Source organism: Trichogramma pretiosum, unplaced genomic scaffold (genome assembly GCF_000599845.2).
Source record: "Trichogramma pretiosum strain Unisexual culture from Peru unplaced genomic scaffold, Tpre_2.0 scaffold3, whole genome shotgun sequence".
NCBI lineage: Eukaryota > Metazoa > Arthropoda > Insecta > Hymenoptera > Trichogrammatidae > Trichogramma > Trichogramma pretiosum.
Window position 1 is genome coordinate 3,004,513 of NW_019641698.1, and position 23,160 is coordinate 3,027,672.

Here is a 23,160-nt window from a genome sequence, read left to right on the forward strand (position 1 = left end):
ATCCGGATGCATATACGTACACGTGATTATCAGTCCGTTTCCATCAAGTGAACCTGGCTCATTTTTCAATCACTCAGTTGCCTCTCCTATTGTTTTGAATAACGTTGCCCGGGATTTTAAATGGGATAAAATGACCGCCGTAAATCACGAAAAGTAAATACTTTTATCTTCATTTTTTAAAAATATGAACTATTACTCGATACTTATATCCATTTCAAAAAAATAAAATATACATATTTCATTTATAACTGTAGTATACATTATGTGATTGATATGACACAGTCATTCAATGTTTCATCCACATAAAAAACTTACGCATACTCTGCAATACATGTTTTGATTGACTCACCTGAAACAAAAAATCAAACATAATAATTATATACTGCGGATTTAAATCGCCCATGCGATCATACACTCTAGTACTATATACTCGTTAAAATTTTTCACAGACATAAAATAATTGAAACCGCGGTGCCTAGTTGCTGAACCCTGTGGTTGATCAACAAAGCTGCTGTATACATCGAGTAAAAGTCACATGACACGAATTTGAACGACGTCGGGTTTACGCTTACGCGGGGCGATACAAACACGCCTTTCCCTCGCACGTATACGCGCTCGTCGCTCGAGACAGTCATCCTTCGAGTCTTATATACGAAATATTTTATCGCCTGCCTTGCCCTCACCCGTCGACACACTATTGAGCTCTTAATACCACACGTCATATAACACGCACATAAGCAGACCAGAGAGTATGCGCGCGTAGAGAGCGCGGCATTCAACGACCACCACGCGAAATTATCATAATAGCCAGAGCGAGAGTTGTAAAAAAATTCTTTATTGCGTGGCATCCGCGTGCAATAAAAAGAGCATAAATCTTCCTGACGGCGCTATTCCACCGCGGTGGCCATTCTCTGCGTAATACGCGCGCGCGCGCGTGTACATATAAGTACTTACGCTTGTCGACATATATGTGTGTGTGTATGTAATAATATGTAACGCTGATGTATGCGCGCGAAAAGTTCAAGCTCGCATCGCCGACATCGCAGAGCTCTCGAAAAGGTTCCTATATGTAGCAGTACGAATCCGCGCGCAGGAGGTAAAAAATGGCTGCAGAGACGATGGATAAGAGATGAGTCACGATGTCTGACAACAATGTGATGGCTGTGCGTACATATGCTCGAGATGTCGACGTTCGCATCTATATAGTAAGCTATGTACGTTTGTGCGAGCTGTATATAATAATAATGACGAGTTGCCAAGTGAAAAAAAAAATAATATATCACCTCGCGCGCCGCTCGTGCTATATACGGTAGAATTGAAATTGACAATTTCGCAGCGCTCGGTATATAGATGTATCACCTGTACGTGTGAGAGTGTTGCGTGTGTGTCGAATGAAATATATTGTATACGAGGCTGCTGCCATCGCGACGCCGATGCAACGGCAGTTCGATTGGGAGTTTGAGGGAGGAGCGGAGAATGGAGATCTTTATCGGTCTCACTTGTCTCTGTCGTATGCGCCTCACTCGCTTCATTCGCGTCGCTACCTTTTTTTTGTCCTTTTTCGCACTGATCGCGATGCTCGTTCAGAATGTCGATAACGATTCCTTTTATCTATCCGTCCTCTCCTCGCGCACGCATTAGAATTATTATTATTAAAAGTACTTATTTTGTTTCGAACAACATCGTTATACAAATTAGCGTGGACAAAAGAGATCGATCGTCGTACGCGGGGTCGCAATCAACGTATACGCACACACCGAAGCGAATTCAGCAATTTTTGTCGGACGTAGACAAAGAAAAAGTACATTTGGCTCGCTATTTGAATTTGGCTACTGAGAGAATATAAGCAACCAAAAAAAAAAAGGAAAAAAAAGAAGGAGCCAGACTATACGCACACGCATTATCTCGAAACACGCGTAACGTTCCGCGCACCACCCGCGCCATATACGCAGCGGCTACTACAAAGCATGTAATTTCATAAATACAATCGCTCGGCGTTATCTTGCGTATATAACGTACATAACAAGTTAGTTTCGTCCCCTTCCGCAAACGACCTCTTCGGCTCACCAAGCACGCCTCGCAAACACACACCCACGCAACAAAAAAAGGTATATAGCAACGATTACCCAGACTGCACATGTACTCGTATCATTATTATATATGTACGTGTGTATAATACGTCGCGATCTACAAATCACACCCCTTGGTTATTCTTTTGCATTGCTTATAAGCATGAATATGCGCGGGATCGTTTCTCCTTACTCGCGCGCGTCTGCGTCTGGCTAAAACAAGGGACGCGCGTGGGTGAACGCGAGTATACTTATGAGCTGTACAAAACAAGAAGCGAAAAAAGAGCTAGCGCGAAGAAGCCTGGCGGCGCGTATAATATCGACACGCAACGCTGCCCTCCACTGCTAGACTCCGCTCTACTACTGCTTTACTTGGCAATTGATAGTCATTGGCCGGCAAAGATTATTATTGGCAGGGTGTGTGCGCGATGGCGATGTATGCTTTATCCGACGGCTAAAATTATACCCCTAACCGTCGATTTTCGACGCGGGCTGAGGTCAATTAACGACGCGCGAGCTGTGATCGTGGCAGCTGCTATTGATTTTGCCTACAGCTTGTACAGCTATACACACACACGCGCATAATCGGTCCACGTTGCGACGATGAAAATATTATTTTTGCTCGAGCTTTGTTCTCGTTCGTATGCAATTGTAACTGGTTGACCGTCGCGCATGTATTTCAAGTGAGTCTTCGTGCAGTATTGATTTATGAAATATCGTTTCGCTGACTTAGCCGTGAGTCATTTTGCTTCCAAGTACATTCATTTCATTCGCAGGTATGATTCAATCGAGCACAGCGTGCACTCCCAATTCGAAGTTGTTTTGAAGTTTTCCTTTATGATGGGGCTAAATGTTATCAAAAAAGGCAAAAAACCAGTCTTAATCACGGAAACACTCAGCGCGAGCATCATGCGTGTAGCGGCAGTAACGTGCGACGAGATTTGCAAATCCGGCCACATTAAGGTCTCTCATCCGTGTGCCCTTCATATCATTAATCATCCGACGTTTGCGCGCACGTTTTGCGCGACGCACACCCTTTTCTGTTTCTCTTTCTCACTTTTTGGGATACAACAATTTGGCCGAAGTAAAACCTCTGCTCGCGCACTAATCCCAGGCGCGTGTAATGGTCGCGCGAGACGATTGGGTCGAGAAAGTCAAACTTTGTGCGTGTGCATACGGAATTTAATCCACGCGCTCGCGCGGCGAGTTCGGCGTATATTTGGCATGGATTATACGCACAGCTCGCGTATACTTTTCTCCCTTTCTCTGCTGCTGCTTCGTCCGTCGCTCCGACCTTCCTTTTGTTTTTTCAGTAATCTCGCAGCCCTTTTACGCAACTCCCACGCTGACTTTTTAATGTGCACGTGTCACGACAATAGAAAGTGCTGCTCAATGTCGAGAAATAGTTCGTTTTCAGCCCATTCACATGGACGCAAGTACGAGCTTAGTTTTCAAACGTTTCACTTCACGGATGTTTCAAATTAGGATCAACTGCCAATATAGACTTTTGATAGGTCAAATATCAATTAGGTTCCACTTTGAGTTTAACTCTTGCAAGATAAAAGAGGCACATTATAAAACGATAAAATTGTCAAACATTGTCACGAATTTACTTTAAAGTGGTATATTTCATCTATGTAATGTTTGTAAGTTTTAAGAATGAATGAACGTTATTTACTACTTATGCTCCGAAATAGCTATAAATAAAAATATGGAATGTAGGTACAATTTATTTTGAAGGGTATCATAATATTAGCAAAAATGTACTATTTTTTTATAAAATTACTTTATGGTTATTTAAAAATAGATGGAGTGGATAAATGCGAGAACAAGGAATGAAGAACTCGGCATTACAAATGCAGAGGACCGTCTAAATGATCGACACTACGAAGCTGTAAAAATTTCTGCCATTAGAAGCTGACACAAAGCTGGCGTCTGTGTGGCTCACGAAATATCTGCAAAATTAATTTTCTAGCTTGGATGCGAAAAAAAGCCTTTAGCGACGGGAAAAAATATTAGTCATTTTACGAAAGAGCGCCGTGTGACGATGAATTTCTCAAACTCTGTTTAATACGAGTAATGTAAAAAAGCGTGAAAACGTGACGACGAAAGTACGAACTCACAATTTAGTAACGTGTTGGCACAAGAGAGGAGGAGGGTAGGAGAAGATATAAATATTCGACGAACAACATAAGGAAGATCCTAGGGCATATATAAAAGCAAGAGCTGTACACGAACGCGCGCGAGACATAAGAATAAATCATTGCCATTATTATTCTTACGGGTGATTTTCGCATGAGTTGCTTTTTTGCACAGATGACTTATTCTCAGCATTTGACGAGTCGTATGATCCAATAACTATGCCAACATTTTCGAAATGAAAATGCAAGCAGAAAAAAATGAGTTTGATAAAAATTAGGATACATAAATGTGCATAATGATATCTACATAATGTGCATAAGATATCTATCATAAAAGGGGAATGATGCATCTTTAAAAAATTCTATAAAAAAAGTTTATTTTTCTTTGACCAGCTAAGATATTTTTCCTCCACATTTGTTCTACGTTTTTTTGAAGCTCTAATGCGCTCAATTCATGCGCCATTTACCTTTGTTTGATTCACGGATATTTACAACCCAAAAATGTAAAAGCATATTTGAGATGACTGCAAAATTTGAAATGTAAGTGTGAAATGATATATAATTAAATAAAGATGAAATACCAACTATATGATCGCGAACAATTTAATTTCAAAAAGAGATAATGCATTTTTTCAATACTCCAAAACATTTGATTTAAAAAATAAGTCCACGAATTTTCTGGTTGTATTTTTCGAATTAAATTGTCATAATTTTTTATGTTTCATATAATCATAATAAATCAAATAGTTATAATGTTCAAAAACAAATCAAAAATTCTTAAAGTGTATAAAGTTAAGTGCTAATATAAACGTTTTATTTTAATGTGTCGGGATATACAAACGGTTTTTGATTTTACATAAAACGATATTTTTTCTCTTAACGCGAAAAAGTAAAATTTCTTAACTTTTGCATCTGTCTGTAACTAAAGTAAAATTTTAATGTATATGCGTACATGTTTTTTGCGTTTACAAAAAATGCATGTTTATTTATTTGCCAGTATTGCATGAAAAAAACGTAGATACTACACATATACGTATATCAACTCATGTTCTCGTAACTCCGACACTTCAGGGTATTTATTTTTTAGTAGAATTTATTAGGAGAGTATAAAATTGTGTATACTGCGACACTGAAGTACAAAACATGATTATTCCTATGAATGACGTTGAGGTGCAATTTTTTTTCAAAAATAGTTCAATGTAAAAGTGAGAGGAATAGTTGATTTAAACTAAGAACTGATTTTTTGAATAAAATAAGACATATAATCACTTAGTTTATGAAATTATAAATGAATTCCATCGATTAAACACAAATTTAGAATAGCTTATGTAAATGGTTAATGGAAAAGTACATTTTTAAAAATAACCACAAAGTAGGTAGTAAAAGTAGTTTTATATTTTAGAATTATCATAAAAATTGCAATATATACAATTACGTATTTTATCACAGAAGACGCATAATCAGTCGGCCTCGATTTTTATTGTGGCGTGATTGACTTGGTTTTGGTTGTGGATTCAAAAACTTCCTTAACGGCGCAGTCATATTAACACTCTTGAGATATACTTTTTTATCAATAGCTGGGAAGGGGCCGGGGTTGTTCGGGGTTATATAAGATCTCGGAATGCTTACTCTGGGTCCACGTCTGTTTAATACATCGTCTAACGGAATGGATGAGTTTAGGACTGCAGTTGCGCTTCCAGTCGTTGCATTTCGATTACTCAAATGGGTCGTTTCATAAGTATGGTTAAATATGTTGGATTTATTTCCATGATGTTGTATGAATGGATTCATATGTAACATTTCATCCAACATTATATCTAAGTGGCCAATGTTAATATGTTCATTGAGAAAAGCTAATTCCCGGTTGAACACTACAGTCAAATTTCCGGTTTTCCTTATCCACGACCGCCAAGGAGCAATTTCAGTGGCCACACTTGGAACTGTCGTGTTCACGCCACAGTCGAAACTGTAATAGACTATACCTACTTGAACTTTATCCTTGTTAACTATGGGACCTCCAGAATCACCCTAAAAAATATATTGTAGAAATTAGGAAAAAATACGAATTTAATGTACAAAGAAAAAAAATTATATTTACATAGCAAGAAGACTGTTCTGGTGACATGCAAAACATAGTTCGTCGGACCGTTGTTGCATTCATTGCACGTTTCCAATCTATAGAGCAATTATCAAAATTTACAATGACACTTTTTCCAACCTGCAAGTTCATAGTCACCAATTTTGAGTAGGGCTGAAAAATATTCGGTAACACAATAAATAAAAATATTTGCATTTTTTCTTCATATTTATAAAATACCTACCCACGTCTCTCCCCAACCGGTAATAGTTACTGGTGTTCCTTCCTTAGTATCCTCTAGTCTCTTAGAAAGTCGAATAGGTTGAATTTTTTTATTGAAAATAATATCTTCTTTTACTTCGATTAAAGCGATGTCGGCAATGTAAGGATAGTTAGGCTAAAAATAAATCATTTTATTTTGAGATATGACAAATAATAAATTTTCCAATTATCATTTGAATAATATTAGTATTTACTCACGTCTCCAAATAAGTAATGGACATGGACTTTGTACGCAGTTCTTTCTATAGCGTTTAGGTCATCTATTCTGGTAAGTCCAACTCTCACTATGATATTGGCGGGATCATGTACTCTGTTGGGAATGATTTTATGAAATTTATATTCACTCGAGGTTTATTTGATTATATATTTTACGTACGTCCCATTCTCTAGATCTGTTACACAATGAGCTGCAGTTATAATAAAACGTTTGTTATATATGGAACCACCGCATATAAGTTCCGTGAAATTGTTATAAACCAAAGCTTGATACGGGAATTCCCCCTCTTTGGCGTTTACTCCCATTGTGATTGCTTCTGGTGCAGGTCCATGTTCAGGTGCGTTACTGGGGCTAACTTTTATAGCCAACCGAACAATAGCCACAGCGCAAACGATGATGAAAATACTAAGGCCGAAGATGGAATAACAATTTCTTCGCCAAAACCTGGCAGACCTTATGTTACTCCGAGATCTTTCACTGATTGTGCCAATTAAACGGCTTGAGTCACTTTCTGCGTCCAAACTACCATCTTCTTCAGGATTTAAATGTAAATCGACCTCTCCATCTCTATATGTTACCGCGGGACTAGCCATTTTGGTTCGTCGATGTTTATTTTGCCGAAAGAAAATAGTCAAATTTATAAAAATTAAAATCGTATTGACAAAAATGTCAAACCGTTACGCGATCGTTTGATCTCTCGCGTGTGTCTGATCGATCAAGTGTGAAGATGAGATCAGCAAATCTGATGAGTTAACACCCAAATCCCCATTACACACGATTAGACTACAGAATTGTACAATTTGTGTGTTGAGTGGGGATATATAAATAAGGTATAGAAAATTTTCTTATTTCTGATTGAAGTAAGCAAAAATGTATTTTTTTTCAAGACATGCCGTTGATAGGCTACTAATCATAAAATGATATCATGATAATTGAAAACAAAAAATGTTATAAAAAAATTTGAATAACGATAGTTACTCAGATATACATAATTTTAAATTCAAATAATAGCTTTCGTGAAAAGTAAACATCAATTACGGGTCAATCTATTCTCATCATTGTGAGCGTATTACTTTGAAATAATAGTAGCGTGAGGTAAATACGCGAAACTGAATAATCCAGTATTTATGGGTGCTATATGGAACAACAGACAGAAGAAAGAAACATTTGTTATTAAAAGTAAAGCTGTTGATGTTCAACAAATCTTGAAGATAAGGAGTAAATGCTTTCACAAACTTGTAGTAATTAACACTATTTGTCCAACTATTAGTAGTGCTTAATTTTACTATTCATGAAAATTTAATTTTTCCATGCTTTTTGATCAAACGTATAAGACCCTGCGAACATTATCAAAATATCAATTTACTTTCGCTTGTCCATAAGCAGCTATGCTACATTAAGGGCGCTGAGTATATGTTTTATGCACTCGAGAAGTGAATAACAAAGATTACTAGATCTTTGTGGTTGTAAGAAAACTTAGTCCATCTTTTCTTTCTCTGTTGCTCCATACAGCACGCGTTAATGCTGTACTATTTAGTTTCACATATTTACTCCTCTTTATCTACTTATTTAAATTTAAAGAAATATACTTACAGTGATGGAAAAAAATATAAAAATGTACCCGACACCCGAAAAGAAAGAATTACGCGTATGCAAATTGCAATATTTTTACGCACACATGTTAGAACTTGAATTTAGCCCGCATGATCAGCCTAGAATTTCAGAAAAATCGACAGGTTAAATTAAAATTATGCGTTATTATACAGGTTAAAAAAATTATGCGTTGCACATAAAATTCAATGAAAAAATTGAATATTTTGCTTGTCGAATCCTAGATCATATTTTACTGTTAGTAACATTACTAGTCAAGTCATGACAAAATATATTATTTAAAATGAAATGTTGTTTTGGGAATGCCTAAATTCATTTTCGTATAGAAAAATTGTTAAAATAAAATTCGTGGAATCTACAGCTTCATTTCATTTCAAGTTATTTAAAAAATGCAAATATAAAATGATATAAAAACAGTAGATGGAGGAGTTGAGAAAAACTTATTGTTTAGGACATTTTTCCCTTTTGCTTCTATACCCATTGCTGCTTTGTATCGTTGCAAAGAATAGCTGATGGGTAGAAAGAAGAGAAGAGAGATGGAATATTCACCGGAGACAACAATCTTTTTAAAAGTTTCGACCTATCCTCTTTTTTCAACATATAAATATACCGTCTATGCGCCAACTCGGACATCGCTCAAAACTTGTGGCTGTTACGAGTTTGGAAGCTGAACATACAACGTATACTTTTAGAATACAAATAGCATAAAAAACAGACAAAAAATTGTCAGTGAAACATATTACGTGGCAAATGAAAGATAAAGGAAAATTATCTCACACTTTTTGAAGCGTAAACTTTTTCTATTAGCCATAAAAATTGCCAATTTACATAGATTTTCGATTATAATTAAGATTATTTTTGCTACTTGACATGAATACAAAAAAATATTTTAAAAATTGAAAGAAAAGCAATAAAAATTCAGATTATAAAAATAACATGTCAATGAAACAAAATAAAGAGTATTCGCAATTAAGTTATATTTAAAATTTATGTTGTACATACTTTTGTGAAGATAAAGAAAGACGAAGAGACCAAGAAAAAAGAAGTAGATGGCAAATGAAAAAAGACAGGGAGCTCGACGTAGGAAGCGCGCAAGATCGAACGACAGTCAGAAAGAAAGAATCTCAAGTAGCATCACGACAACAAGACAGAAAGAATGAGACAGGGACTGGACATTTCTCGGATGTATACCCACCAATGGAAGCAGGAGGAAAACTTCCTCTTCCGAAGGCAAAATCTTTTTTCGTGTCGCGGAAGACGGGCGAAATTCGACGTTTGCGTTTTCGCATTGTTACGCGAGAAATCGAGCTTACACAAAATATATACGCTGCCTCTCGTTTAGATAAAGTCAAACGTACATTCGCTATATGCGCGGATTGCTTCTTTCTCTTTTTTGTTAAAACGAGAACGCGCAACTACATTTTTATCTACATTTTCTGCTTATTTTTTTATGTATCATGACGATCCAGTACCTCTTTTTGAATGTTTGCTCCACGTTCGAACAAATGAGGTAGCAACGATGATACGCGTGTGTATGCGTGTGCACACATAGCCATGCGTTTGAGGGTATGCGGGTGTGCTCGCATTTGTACGAGAGATTTTTCACTGGCAGTACATGCAGCACGTAGCGAGCATTTGCAGCATCATACACACACATACACACTTTTATACATACCAAGAAATACAAACTATACGTACATATTACGCGTGAGAATGGTTTGTTGCGACTACAGATACGAGCGTGCAAGTGATGTTAAATTCCTGCTTCGAACATTCAATTTTTTTTATACACACATGGGATTAACGTTTGTTTTTTTTTTAACGAACGAGGATAACTCGCCACAGACACGCAAGGTAAATATTTAAGTTAAAACGAATGATTGTTTCTTTGAGATCGGCGTTTTCCATATTTGCCTCGTTCGGGATTATTGTCAAAAACAAAATATAGACCCAACGAAATGCAAAACTCGAGGTAAAAGAATTTCACCATCAAAAGTTCATGCCGCGCGATTTCGATTTGTTTTCAACAAACAAATATCTTCGTGGCAGCCGTATACTGCGCAAATCAAAAAGCAATACACGCGCGCAGCAGCTTTATACGCGCGCGCGCCAGGCAGAGCTGCTGCTAGCCGGGCTTCGCTCCGTGGGGAAAATCGAACGCGCACGATTTCAGATTTCTGATAATGTAAAAGTACGACGAGAGCAGCAGGATATACCCCCGATAAATCTGCGAGCAATTTTAACTCCGAAATCGAAGAAATTTTCATTCGGAGCTCGACATTTCTTGCGCGCGCGCGCGAAACGTGACATCGCGTAATTCGAAGAAAGAGAAAAGTAACACATGGCGCGCGCTCGCCAGCTACTATACTGCGCTTGCTAAAGTGGTCGCATATACCTCCCGTACGCGCTCCAACTATACCTATACACAGATACACGAGTAAAAGAAAACCCGCTCGAGCAAAAAAAAGCAATATTACAAAAGTCGAGAGATGTATAGGATTCTTGATGCTCTCTGCATAGATTGTTATACGCTGCTGTTCTGCGTGTTCGCTACTCGCGCGTCTGCACGAGTCAAAACGAACACCAAATAAAAATATGGATTCCCATTGACAAATGGAATCAAAATAAGAGAGTTCCTTGCAAGTTTTCCTCGTGTCTTTTATTAAGAACAAAAACTTCCATGTGCAGACGTGTATATTTGGTTTCTTCGCATTTTCGCCAGGATGCGAACACGAACATATTTTTCAAGATTTGTTATATACTTTATCGAGAGAGTAAAGGCAGCTAGTTCTACTTTCAAGTTCTTCGAGAGTCGTACTACATTGGGTTAGGCATTGAGTTTTGATTCGGTAGAAGTTGACAGCGGCCACGCATTGAACCTTGTATACCTCGTTCGAATTCAAGTTATCAATTACCGCAAGCAATTTTTTTTAAAATTTTACATATAAATAGTCTCATTAGAATATAATCAATTATCCGAATCAATATCAAAATTCTAAAAATAATTACCTTCTGTGATTAAGAAGAGTAGAAACAAATTAAACGAGATTTTCCCAAGAATAATCACCCGATCTTTCATCAGAACACACATATATCTTTTAGCATGAATTCATGAAGAGAAAAGGTACAAGACAAGTAGCTCGAATCGATGGTTAGAGAAGAAATAAAAACTATCGAATTGCAAAGGGATTGGCAGAGCAAAAGCGCGAATATGGCAGTTAGTCGAGAGAGTCAGCAACCAACTTATTCGTGCACGATTGTTTCAGCTGCCTATATCACTCTTTACCTAACGTCCTCGTCTCCGCTTTACAAGCCAATAAAAAAGTCCAAAGACAAAGGAAGCGAGCTGGAGCTTTGAGCTTTCCTATGCTGCAGATTCCATAGGTATGCGTGCCTCTGCATGCACTCGGTAATGTATGACGAATTCGAATTTGCTTTCTGCGATACGAGAGCGCGAGCTTTGTCGAGCAGAAACTTCTGAATGAAAGGCCACGCGAGCTCGTCTGTGTCAGTACATCCTTGTATAATCGCATTGAAAGCCTCCATGTGATAGAATGCATGTATGTGAATCCATATGCGAATAGTACTCGCCAAGGTTTGCATCCTTCTATTGCGTATCGACAAATAGTCGCGCGCACCTGGCTATGAATATTATTAAAAATCGCTAACACTTTTTTAAGAAAATTATTTGAATAAAAAATGAATCTTAACGATTACTTTTATAAAACAAATAAGATAAAGAAACAAGAAGCACATAACACTTGAATTTAAACTAGATTTCGACTACCAGATGTTTGTTGTGCATCATGGTGTGGTAGTAACTCCAAAAACTGAAAAAAAAGAAATGAGTGGAAAATATTTCAGAGCTTACATCAAAAGTCTTGAAGGTTAAAACTGATGTAAACATGAAGCTAGAGACCTGCCAGACAACGTTACATAAAGACTCGATCGGATTAGAGCGCCGGAGTTTTAGCATTTCACGTACAAATGCAAACAGAAATTCCATTTCTAGATCGAAACCTCGGAATTGAGAGAGGAAAATACAATATGATTAATGGAAAATTATGAAATTGTACACTGAAATTGTAAATATTAGATATATCCAATCATTTTTACTTTGCCACTTGCCAATTGCAGATAAAGGTACTCGCCATCTAGTGGCGGAGGCTTGTTTCAATTATGATTAAATTTTCACACTTTCATTGAGCAGCAATGCAAATACTAAATCAGAATTGAAACATTAATTTCCAATAGTAATGTTTGAATTTGAGTGTGAAACGAAATCTTTTTTATTTATTTTTATATGAAAATAATAAATGAATGAATGATAATAATTAATACATCCATAATAAGGATTCCTTATACAGTGATTTTAAATGTATAGATTTCACGTAAAATTACCTTTTAAAAAATTCAGTATATATTGGTTACATATATTTTAATTTTTAATTTCACATTCACATAAATTTGGATCAAATGTAAGACGTAGTGTAAAATATTAATGTATAAGGTACTCATTTTTTGATCGATCTTCCAACAGCTAATAGATACTAAAAATCTCTTACAGCTACGATTGATTTAATTCTAATGAACTTATCTAAATAAACAAGCTTTTATTCTCACCGTTTCGTTTATAAATCAAAAAGTGCTTTGTCCGTAGCCCTCCAACAAAGCATGGCTAGGCTTGTACGCAACCGACCGTTGGATTGATTATTATTTCATTTATTATTGAACAAGGCTCGACGTACAACAGGTCATTTATTATTGTAGCAACTATAATCTCGCGCTAGTTCGTTCGCTCATGCTTGGTTCATACTTTAACTTTTTACCCTAAGAACTTTCTTATGTACACGTCGCTTGCAGCAGCTCCAGCCTGCCGGGGCCAAGTTTTTTCCTTCACGAGGAAACTTTTTTATCGGCTTCCAACGACTTTCTTCTCTCTCTCTCTCTTTCTCTCTTGTATATGAGTAGGATATCACCTGGAGCGTCATCTCGCTCGCCCGTGCGACCGTCTTCGAGCTGGCTCGTGTGCTACTGGTCGCTAGGCAAAAATGTTCTTATAATAGGCGCTGGCGATGCTCTTCATCTATACATATATTATAGCCGCTTGCCAGCGTCGTGTCCGGGCGCGCTTTTTGCTCTGCGCTGCGAACGAAGCGCGCGCGCCAACGAGCGAGAGGCAGTATCAAAAGTCACTTGACGCGCGCACGAGCGAGCGTCCTTATTACAAATTGTTTATCAAATTTAACAGGTTGCACATTCGAGCGTAATGGATTTAAAATTACGGCGTGCGCAGTTGACAATTTTTCATTAAGCCGAGTAAACGAGAAAAAAAAATTCTCGTTGCATTATAAATATATCGAGTTTAAGAAACTCATAATAAGCGCACACGCGCACGCACTGACGCACTGACTACACACGACTCGTTAAATGTATTTACCGAACTCGACGCGCGCCCGTGTGAGCCGCTGCTGTCATCACGCGTGTGCGCGCGAGCACTTCCTGTTGGAGTTAGCGTGTATTTTCGACCTAATGCACTCGAATAAATAAATGAAGAAAAAAAAGATATACACCACAGAGAAAAAGAGGATCGAGCCTGCAGGGAGTCGAGTCTCTCTAGCTCGTGGCGAAAAAAATTGCGTTTACTGTGTGTTGGCCTTTTTGGACCGATAATTTGCTTCGCCCGAGCTTGCGCTTGCTTCTTGCCTGCTGCCACACGCACTAATGCAATTTTGCGGCGCGCAAATGTTGACTTTTTATTCGAGGGCTGCGCGCGCTTACTCTGCTCGCGACAGAGAGCAAGATAGAGAGGATGCGATTTTTATCAAGTAACGTTCATAGCGCTACGTATAGCACTTTACGCTGTGGTTTGTTTTTTTTTGATGATACCGTGGCACACACGCACGCGTACAAACACAGTCTACGCGATAAGAGCTGTGTGTATTTTGACCGCTCAAAGACAAGACTCTCTTTACCTCTGTGTATTCGATGAATACGCAACGACATATTTTTGATTTTCCTCTTCTTTTGATACATCGTGAAAGAATGAAAAAAGGGATGGACTAATCCATAAACCAATTAGTAGTTTTTATAAACTCGCTTTGTGCAAGCTACTAATTTCATTGAATTTACGACCAAAATTTTCAATCTCGTAGGAAAGAATAGTCTCCACACTCTCGTGCGCACAAACACAGCGCAACGAAAGAGACATGCAAGATCGTGCCTCATGATTGATCGGAAAGCCTTAGACGCGCGTCGAGCAGAGCGACTCAAGACGACCGGAAAGCTCTTTGGATAATTTGTCAGGCTGCTTAGGGTCACGCAGCATCGCGCGCACACTACGTAGCGCGTTACAGTTTTGCAGAGCGCGATCATGCCTCTCGGCTAAAGGCACCCAAATCCAGGCTGCTTATTCATGTGTACCAGAGAAGGGTTATGCATAATACGTGTAAGGCCTAATCAGTCCTTTGCGCGCGATTCTCCGCTTCTCGGCGCGCGCGCACATTCTGTATATAGTGAACGAGCACCGAAAGCACACGTCTCGTTAATCTAGGGGCTTATGGCTGTATAACTATACGCAATATAACGCGCTATAAGTCCGGATGCAAGCTTGAGTGGTTAAGATTTTGTAAAAGAGTGACATTTCGCTCCAAGAATTTTGAGCCTCGTATATGCCCACTCTCCGTCTGGCTGTCTCTCCCTCTCTCTTTCTATTTTAGCCTTGAGCGACGTTATCGTCGTATACATGTTCATTCGCTAAATAGTCGAACCGTTAACAGAGAGGGTGAGAGAGAGAGAAAAAAATTCCAAGCTGAAAAATCGAGCGCAGCATAAGCTCAATTCGATATCAGAAGGGCATTATGCATTTAGACGAAAGTAATAAATTTCATAGGATATATATATATGGTAGGTGCGCGCGACGACAGTAATAAAGTTTCCGCGAAGTCTGCAGCCCGTCCGTTATAAGACCTTAAAGGCACGGGTCGTCGATTGCTGCAAACTCTTTTTCTCGCGAAAGCTCGCGCGTTCGCTCTCTCTCTCACTCCCTCTGGCTCTTTCTTTCTGTAAAACGTGTCTATATAAGGTCAGAGGACGTTTTTCAAGACACACTTTCCGCTGCCATGCTTTTTCCTTTAACGTCGTGGCGTCGACGTCACCACTGTCGGCGTCGTCGTCGTACTTCCTTCATTTCCGGGCAAGGGGGCGAGGAGGGTACAGCGGGAGGAAAACTGCCGATTACTCGCCACCCGACTTGATTCGTATAAGGAACTGCTTTTCTGACCAGCTACGCTCGTCGCGAAAGGCAACTCTTTGTAAGAGACCTCGAGAGCACAAAAAGAAAAGAAAGAGGGAATTTAACGAGACGTCACTTTTCTTTTCCAGACCTCATTATCAGACGTCACGTGGGCACAGATATCGAACCAATCGATCTGCGATGTTTCATCGAAAAAGCTATATAGATAACTTCACGGACAGAAATGCTGTGAGTAACTTCTGAAATAAATAATTTTCTCCGATTCTGCTCGCAGACAAAAATACTTTATTTTTCACCTGCAAAGTATATAACTGTGTCTTTCTCATTCTCGACTATTGGGCGCACGCACGCGCAAAGACTTATCCATTAGAATTGAAGTTAAACTTAATTTGTGAGAATAAACCAAGTTTGAAAGTTAAGGAATGGTAATCAAGAGAAGTTTATTATTCAGATAGTGGCTCTGAATTAGAATAGTGTATGAATCACCTGGTCGTTTTAATCAGATCCTTTTTTTTACTTTTTATGTGAAGTTAATACTGCATTTATTTCGTTTGATGATTTCTCTAGATAATTTAATCATGACTTTGATTTGAGGAAACGTATAAAATGGATAAATCGTATATGTCGATCGGTTTTCCAATTACTTTGGTGCATCAGATACTTTCATGTAATTATTTTGTTGATAAATACGTTTCATCAACGAAATTTACGGTCCATAAATGAATACTATATTCGCATGTACTTATATCGAATTTGTTATTTGCCATGTTAACAATAACGCACATTCAAGTTACATCTATAGCATCTACATACATAACTCGAAGACACGCCGGTCGTATCAATAGAAAATATTTATTTGATAAAGATTGCAGCAATCAGCGTTACGCTGTTAGCTGGAAATAAACAAACGACATGAAAAAAATTTCTTTGCCACTAGACCACGAAGCTAAATTTCTTACACGGCATTATCAATGAGAACGAGGATCTATCTATATACCTACCTAGATACAGAAGGAGCATTAGTCTGTCAGTAACGATAAATTCGCACCCTGTCAATCAGCCCACGAGGAAACTTGGCCTGAGTCAGTCTCAGGGGCTTTTCGATTGTACATTATATACGCACACATATACACATACACACGCACACAAGCACTGATAGGAGGCGATGCCGAGAGTATCCCTCGCTTTTTATTCGACGAATAACAAGGAATTTGTGTTAGAGGGCGGCTTCCTGCGTCTAGTGCGAATACGATACGGGCGGAAGGCATGTAAATTGATTGACGAGAATGATTTGTTATTTTTTAGCCCAAAAGCTCAGGATAGCGGGGAATTGTTCGAGTTGTTGTATCGCATTTCTGCGTGTATTGCCACGGCTTTGGAGAGAAAAAAAAGGCAGGAAAATTCATCATCGGCACTCCGGTAATTCGATTCGCATTATGAATATGAGTCGCGATGTATGGAAGATTAATCACTCACGACTGGTTTCTATGGGAACTGGAGGAAATTTGCGTCAATTCACTTTACACGCACACACACACACGTCAGGGTTCCCGTCTCCCCGGCACATACACTCGTGGGCGTCGTCGCAACCAGCCACCATACACACCTCTACCCATTGAGCTTTTCATCCTGAACATACATTCTATACGCGCACAGTGTGGAGCTCTATATGTGTGTACAAACCCTGCAGCCGAAGCAGTAAAGTTTCTCAGAAAATGCGCCTTTTTATATACGTACTTAGCACAATGTACATAGAGCTTGCACCTTCTGCCGTGCCCTCCAGTAATATAGGTGAATTCCTGCTGCTACTGCTGCCAGCACCGACGTTATATATACGCGTCCATCTATACCCCCCGCCCTGTGCTTGCACAAGGAAAATTATGTATGGTTGAAAGTGCTATTTTATTTACTTTTCTTCAGACAAATAAATTTGCTGTTTCACTCATAGTGACCGGACTAGTTGTTTCTTTTACTCCCTAACAACATCTAAAACGTGTACGTTTAGTGTAAAAATATTATTAGTAATTTGTAACTTTTACCAAAGTATATTTTTATTTTACTTTTAAGCAACAACCATGTCTGTTATTATTAAAAAAATGTGAAACATAATTTTACTTTAATATCTTTTAAATACGTATCATACCATTAATATATTCAAAGGACTCATCCTAGCTGATTTTATTTCATAATTATCTTCGTTAACAAAGTAACCGACGGTGCGAAAATGAGGTTTACCACACGTATTGCTTTAATATACGAATATTGTATAAGGCGAGGTACCTATTAAAAATATTAAATCCCTAGCTGTTTACGACCTTACACGTGTAAAATGATTCTGTACATGAAAAAGGAAAAAATGAACTATATAAAAAAATCTGAAAGCTTCGACCAAAAAGCTGGCGACAAAGTCAAACTTAATTTCTGGGCGAAACCCGAGCAATGGTTGCGCGCGTTATATATTGTACGCACGCAACGTAACACACATACACACTAAGAGTGCTGCCCATGGCAAACGCCTGCCTGGAACGAAATCAGCCAAAAAACTAAAAGCCCTTTGGCTTTCACGCGTATGAATATATGTATATGTGTACACACGGAATGGACATAAATGAAAGCGTCAAAGGCTGCTTTTTCCGCAGCGTTTGCGGTTCTCGAGATAACTCAGTCGTGGCCAGCGCGCGTTAAATTCACCTCTTTTTACAAAAGCACGCGTCTCGCTTGCTGGCAATACTTTGACACACGTGTATATATGCAGTATAATTATGTCGCGCTTACCTTTCCATCTGGACTGCATACTTTGATACCGGCTAGAGAGACTATCAGCAATACGGGCGTCGGTTGGTCCTCGCTCTGAAAGAAAGGAAAAATTATTTTACACACCTTTCGCCTTAATGAAATTCATTGAGATAATAATGATGCTTACAAAACTAATAAATTAACGTATGTACGCGTGGCTGTCGTTAATTTGAATTCAACTGTAAATGTGGCGACCGGCTGCGATTGATTTCAATCAATGCATTGAAATGCCGAACGTAACAATAGCATGTCTGTTCCGCAGTGCATTGTTTACGAAATCAAAGTTAATAGAATATTTGATCGATATGCCTATTGAAGAGATGTTACAATTCATATTTGTATTCATGTAGATGTGCCAATACAAATTAATTTTCATTGTTGTGGCTTTAATGTCAAAGCCATAAGTATGCATGGCCGTTTATTTGTAGTAAACATATGTGGTTAACAAAACTGAAGAGTTAAAATCTCAAGTAATTTTAATACAGTTTGCGATTTCATTTTCCAGTTTTATATAATTATAGTAAAAAAAAGTAATATTACTTTCAGTTAAAATATGTTGTTTCAGTAACTTGGTAGAAATTCTCAATATTGATAATGGCCTAATGATGTAAAAAAGACAATAAAATGTCTTAAAATGAATAACATTAATTGGCTTTTTTGGCAATTTTTCTGTTACAATTATATTAAAAATATTAAGTGCATTTTAAAGATTCTGAAAATGACAGTTTGATCGTTTCAAAAAATTTAGGCTAGTTTTCAACCACTTTAAATACGATATTACCACTAGATGGCGAGTACCTTTTGTGTGTAAACCTGCAAGTGGCAAAGTAAAGATAATCGTATAAGCAAAAGCACGGGTTCGAAAAAGTTAATAACAGAATAAAGAAGTTCATAGCAAAATAAGTAATTTGGTACATTATTTTCTTATTACAAATTTACGTGCTTATGATTAAATGCATCATGATACTATCAAAATTGTTCTTACATAGAAATTCTGCAAATACGCTCATGTAATCAGTTCAACAAAGCTCGAATGAGTAAAGTAACGACCACACTGCCGTCGTCATCATCCACTCCCCGAAATAAACAAAGCACTCAGGCTTATTCCTCGAGCAATGTCAACACACATTCCAATCCACCACAACGTATTTACTCACAGGAGCTGCAACAATTATTAATACATACAGAAAGAGAAAAAGGAAAAAAAATTCTGAGCGCCGCTTACATTTAATAATGAGTAGTGTACGCACGCAGTGTATATAGAATAACTTGGCAATATTATCTTGGTGCTTTTCGCGTTTATAGATACATGCAATGGTACAATTACGAGCCAGCACATGCCTTAATAAGATTATACGCTTTCCGTGGGTGAACAATTTTTTTTTTCGTTGCGTACAGGTATACATTTATTAAACATGTAATCTTGTAGTGGTATTGCAATTAGGAGGGCTTTTTGTCGGTAAAAAAGGCAGTTTCTTTTATTAAAATTCTTACGGGCCGTTTGCATAATTTGACGGGAAGCTCATATCATATACGCACTAGGAGAAAAATGTCTGCTGAACATTTTAATATAGCGAGAAGTGCTTTTCTGCCCGTGGATATGTGCACGATGCGCAGGGAGGCTCGCAAGCGCGTGTTTAGACTTCTGACGCGTAAAAAAGGTAAAATTTTGAAAAACTTTTTGCCTGGGGTAGGAGGAGGTGGAGGGGGTAGCGCGTAACAGAGTGAAATGCATAAATGTTGCGGTTCAAATGATGCTTGAGGGATAATGAGCATGTTAGAGCTTTGAGTATACTGTAGGCGAATGAGCATGTAAACGCACAAGTTGCAAACACGAACCCTGCATGCGAAAATAAGCCGATCTCGTGTAAGTAAAACTGTAACTCGGGCATAGTTCAATGTTTTTCAGCGCTCACGAACTATAATTTTAATTTTTCTGTCTAAAGAGGCATCGCGAGCAGCCCTGCACGCGCGCGCGCACTCGTTCCATCTTCTGTGCATCGCTCTGACTCCGTTGCATGGGGCGGCAGCTCACACACACACGCGCGCGCTCATACACATACCATCCGAGCCGGGTTACACTGCAACTCAAAAAGTCACTGACCGAAAACAACGGTGTGCGCGCACGTGAACGTCAAGCATCGCGCAGCGAGCTCACCTGCGAATTTTCGCAGAAGACGAGAGGAAAACACTTTTCACGGTTTTTTATTTGCACGCCCCCGGGGTGTCGAAATTAATTTCAAAAAATAGGAAAAAAACCAACCACTCGATGAAAAAGGATATTAGCAGAGAGAGCTCACCGAGTCGCAAAGTCTAGAACATGTGGCGTTGCTTTCGGCTAATTTCAAGGATTGAAAAGTTGGCGATGCTTTTGTGGCTAGAAACTGTACGACTCTGCAGTCCCGCACATACACATACACACACACGTAGTATTCTTTTGTTGAAAAACTAAAAACCACTCGACATGTGAGAATTCCCGGGAATTTCACCTAAACCTCTAGAACTTTGATGTTGTTTTGACGTATAGTTGCAGGTTTGAAAATATATTTTTTGATAATACCTGGTGATAATTTTTCCAAAAATTCATCATAAAAATTGTTCTTTGACTATTTTAACGTTCGGTACTCTCATTAAGTGCTTACATACTAATGCTTAGTTCGGTGCAAGCTCTATGAAAAATTCTTAGTTAAAAAGCCTTGTATGGATAATCCCACAAGCCCAGCACTATTTCTAGTGTCAACAGAGTACATTGTTCTATCTCGCAGTATAGCTTCATCTATCTATATCTTCTCCCTGCCAGCTTGTCCGAAGTAGTCCGGGTTCATCGCTTAGGTCGGGCGCCCTGCACGAAGGGCCAAATACACGCACGTGCGCAAGCTCTAAGCCAGAAAAGGACTGCACAAGAGAACTTTTTTCCTCTCCTCTCAGCCAGCGTGGCCTCTCGACTTGATCCCCTTCAACGGGTCATGTGTCGCTGCGGAGGTACGACTATCTTTGTTCAATCTTTCGTCGGTCCTACACCACTTACCCACATTTGCATAAACGGCGTGCGCGCGTGGTCACAAAGATCGTCGGATACGTATTATACGAGCTGGGCGAACCACAAAGGATAAAAGAACGTATTTATTTCACGGTTCGGGCGAAAAACGCGTACCTCTTTTTTAATAGAGCCAGATAAACGTAGGAACGTGCATGATGAGTTTGCATGCACCAGAGCGCCTGAACGAACGACGATCTTGACTACTTATTCCTAGAGAGTGCAGAGATGTATACAATTTACAATGTAATGTTATTTTTTGAGACTTTCTAATTCTAACTCTAATCATGCGATCAACAATCGAACGAGCGAAGCTTGAAGCAGATATTTAGCCTATAAGTGGATAGAAAATTGCTAAATTTTTTAATGTCTTGAAACTCGTGGCGAAACGAACAAACTTTTTTTCCAAGTCTTCATAATTATTTTTTATACTTTTAAATATCCACATATTTTCAGATTTTTATCTGCGGATAGACGCAGGTTTTATTTTAAAGCCCTTACAATTTCGAGAAGAAGGAAATGTGCTACGAAGATTGATTGCGAGTGTATTCATTCTTTTATAGAGAATAGAATATCAATATCAATTATAATAGAATATCAATTATAGAAAATAGAAATTGTTAAAGTAGCAATCGTTATTATCAAATTTTCAATATATGGTAGTAGATTTATTAGAGCAAATAATGAACAAGGTGAAAATGTCGATTTAGCAAATTTCCTCATTCCAATTGATTTTACTTGAATATAACTACGAATCATTATTTTTCACGTTCAGAATCGATTATGACATCTAGTGGTTTAATTTGAAGCTTATCCCAATGAAGGAATTAATTGCATCTCGAAGTCAGGATTAAAATCAATTTTCGAATCCCATTTTCAAAGAATTTTCCTAAAATGTTCTATCTTTACTTTAATGTTTACTTGAACATCTTAAAGACTTTAAAAATAAGATTATGGCAACATTACCTCCTGAAGTCCTCGTACTCAATGCCCCTAAAGAAGTTTCACGTCAAAATAGATTGAATTAGTTTTTCACTAGAAATTTTAGAATTAATCCGCTCAATTGGTGAGCTTTCGAATTACTGCCACGAGCTCGTACATCCGTGCAAGAGTCAATCTCCGAAAGCGAGTACGAAGATCGCAGTTCCGTTTATATGTGCGCGAGTGTGTGTGTTAGCCGTCATTCGGGGGTGCATGAATTATTCAAAATCGTGCCGTCGACATCAATTGCGAATTCGTACGTATGCATGTATGTGTGCACAAGTGGGGCACCGCATAACGTATACGTAAACGTATAAACGAACGTTTTTCGAGATCGACAGGCCGGCCCGCAAGAGTAATTTCTATCTTTGATTGAACGCCACAATTCTCTCTCGCTCTCTCCCTCTCTCGCTCGATGGCAGCTTCTCCAGCTCTTTACGTCACTTTTCATTAAGCTAAAAATTCCATCTGGCCACTCAGCGACTTCTCTGATTTTAACTCTTTGCATTAAACTTGCAGCGATCGCATAAAGTATCCGCGAGAGAGCTCACGATTTTTTGGCTCTCGCCCGCGCGCACTTCCCCGTACCTACGTAAAGTCTTTCTCTCTACTTGTATGTGCTTCCGCGCGAGCGACTCACGACTCAGCCACAGAACGCACACGCCACGCATTTTCTCCCCTATATGCCGTATAA

At 38.5% G+C, this 23,160-nt stretch overlaps 2 protein-coding genes across 5 annotated transcripts in view; both read right to left on the reverse strand.

The window, feature by feature from the left end:
• LOC106650961 (transcription factor mef2A-like) overlaps positions 1–23,160 on the reverse strand; it is a 212,702-nt gene that overhangs the window by 87,730 nt on the left and 101,812 nt on the right. For all 3 annotated transcript variants that reach the window (XM_014369268.2, XM_014369267.2, XM_023462377.1), the window contains one exon: positions 18,428–18,502. In XM_014369268.2, coding sequence (XP_014224754.1) covers positions 18,428–18,502 — 75 coding nt within the window. The remainder of the gene's footprint in view (positions 1–18,427; positions 18,503–23,160) is intronic.
• Positions 5,584–7,525, reverse strand: LOC106650962 (trypsin-3-like). 2 transcript variants are annotated; one of them, XR_001339339.2, is made up of 6 exons: positions 6,946–7,525; positions 6,768–6,879; positions 6,532–6,684; positions 6,447–6,461; positions 6,309–6,385; positions 6,146–6,238 (listed from the first exon to the last, which is right to left on the reverse strand). XR_001339339.2 is itself a non-coding variant. In XM_014369269.2 (5 exons), exons 1-5 carry the CDS (start codon positions 7,377–7,379, stop codon positions 5,654–5,656), a joined length of 1,437 nt encoding a protein of 478 aa, XP_014224755.1. In that variant the 5' UTR covers positions 7,380–7,525; the 3' UTR covers positions 5,584–5,653. The 2 variants fall into 2 exon arrangements, 1 of the variants encoding a protein (XP_014224755.1); XM_014369269.2 differs by having other exon boundaries at positions 5,584–6,238; positions 6,309–6,461.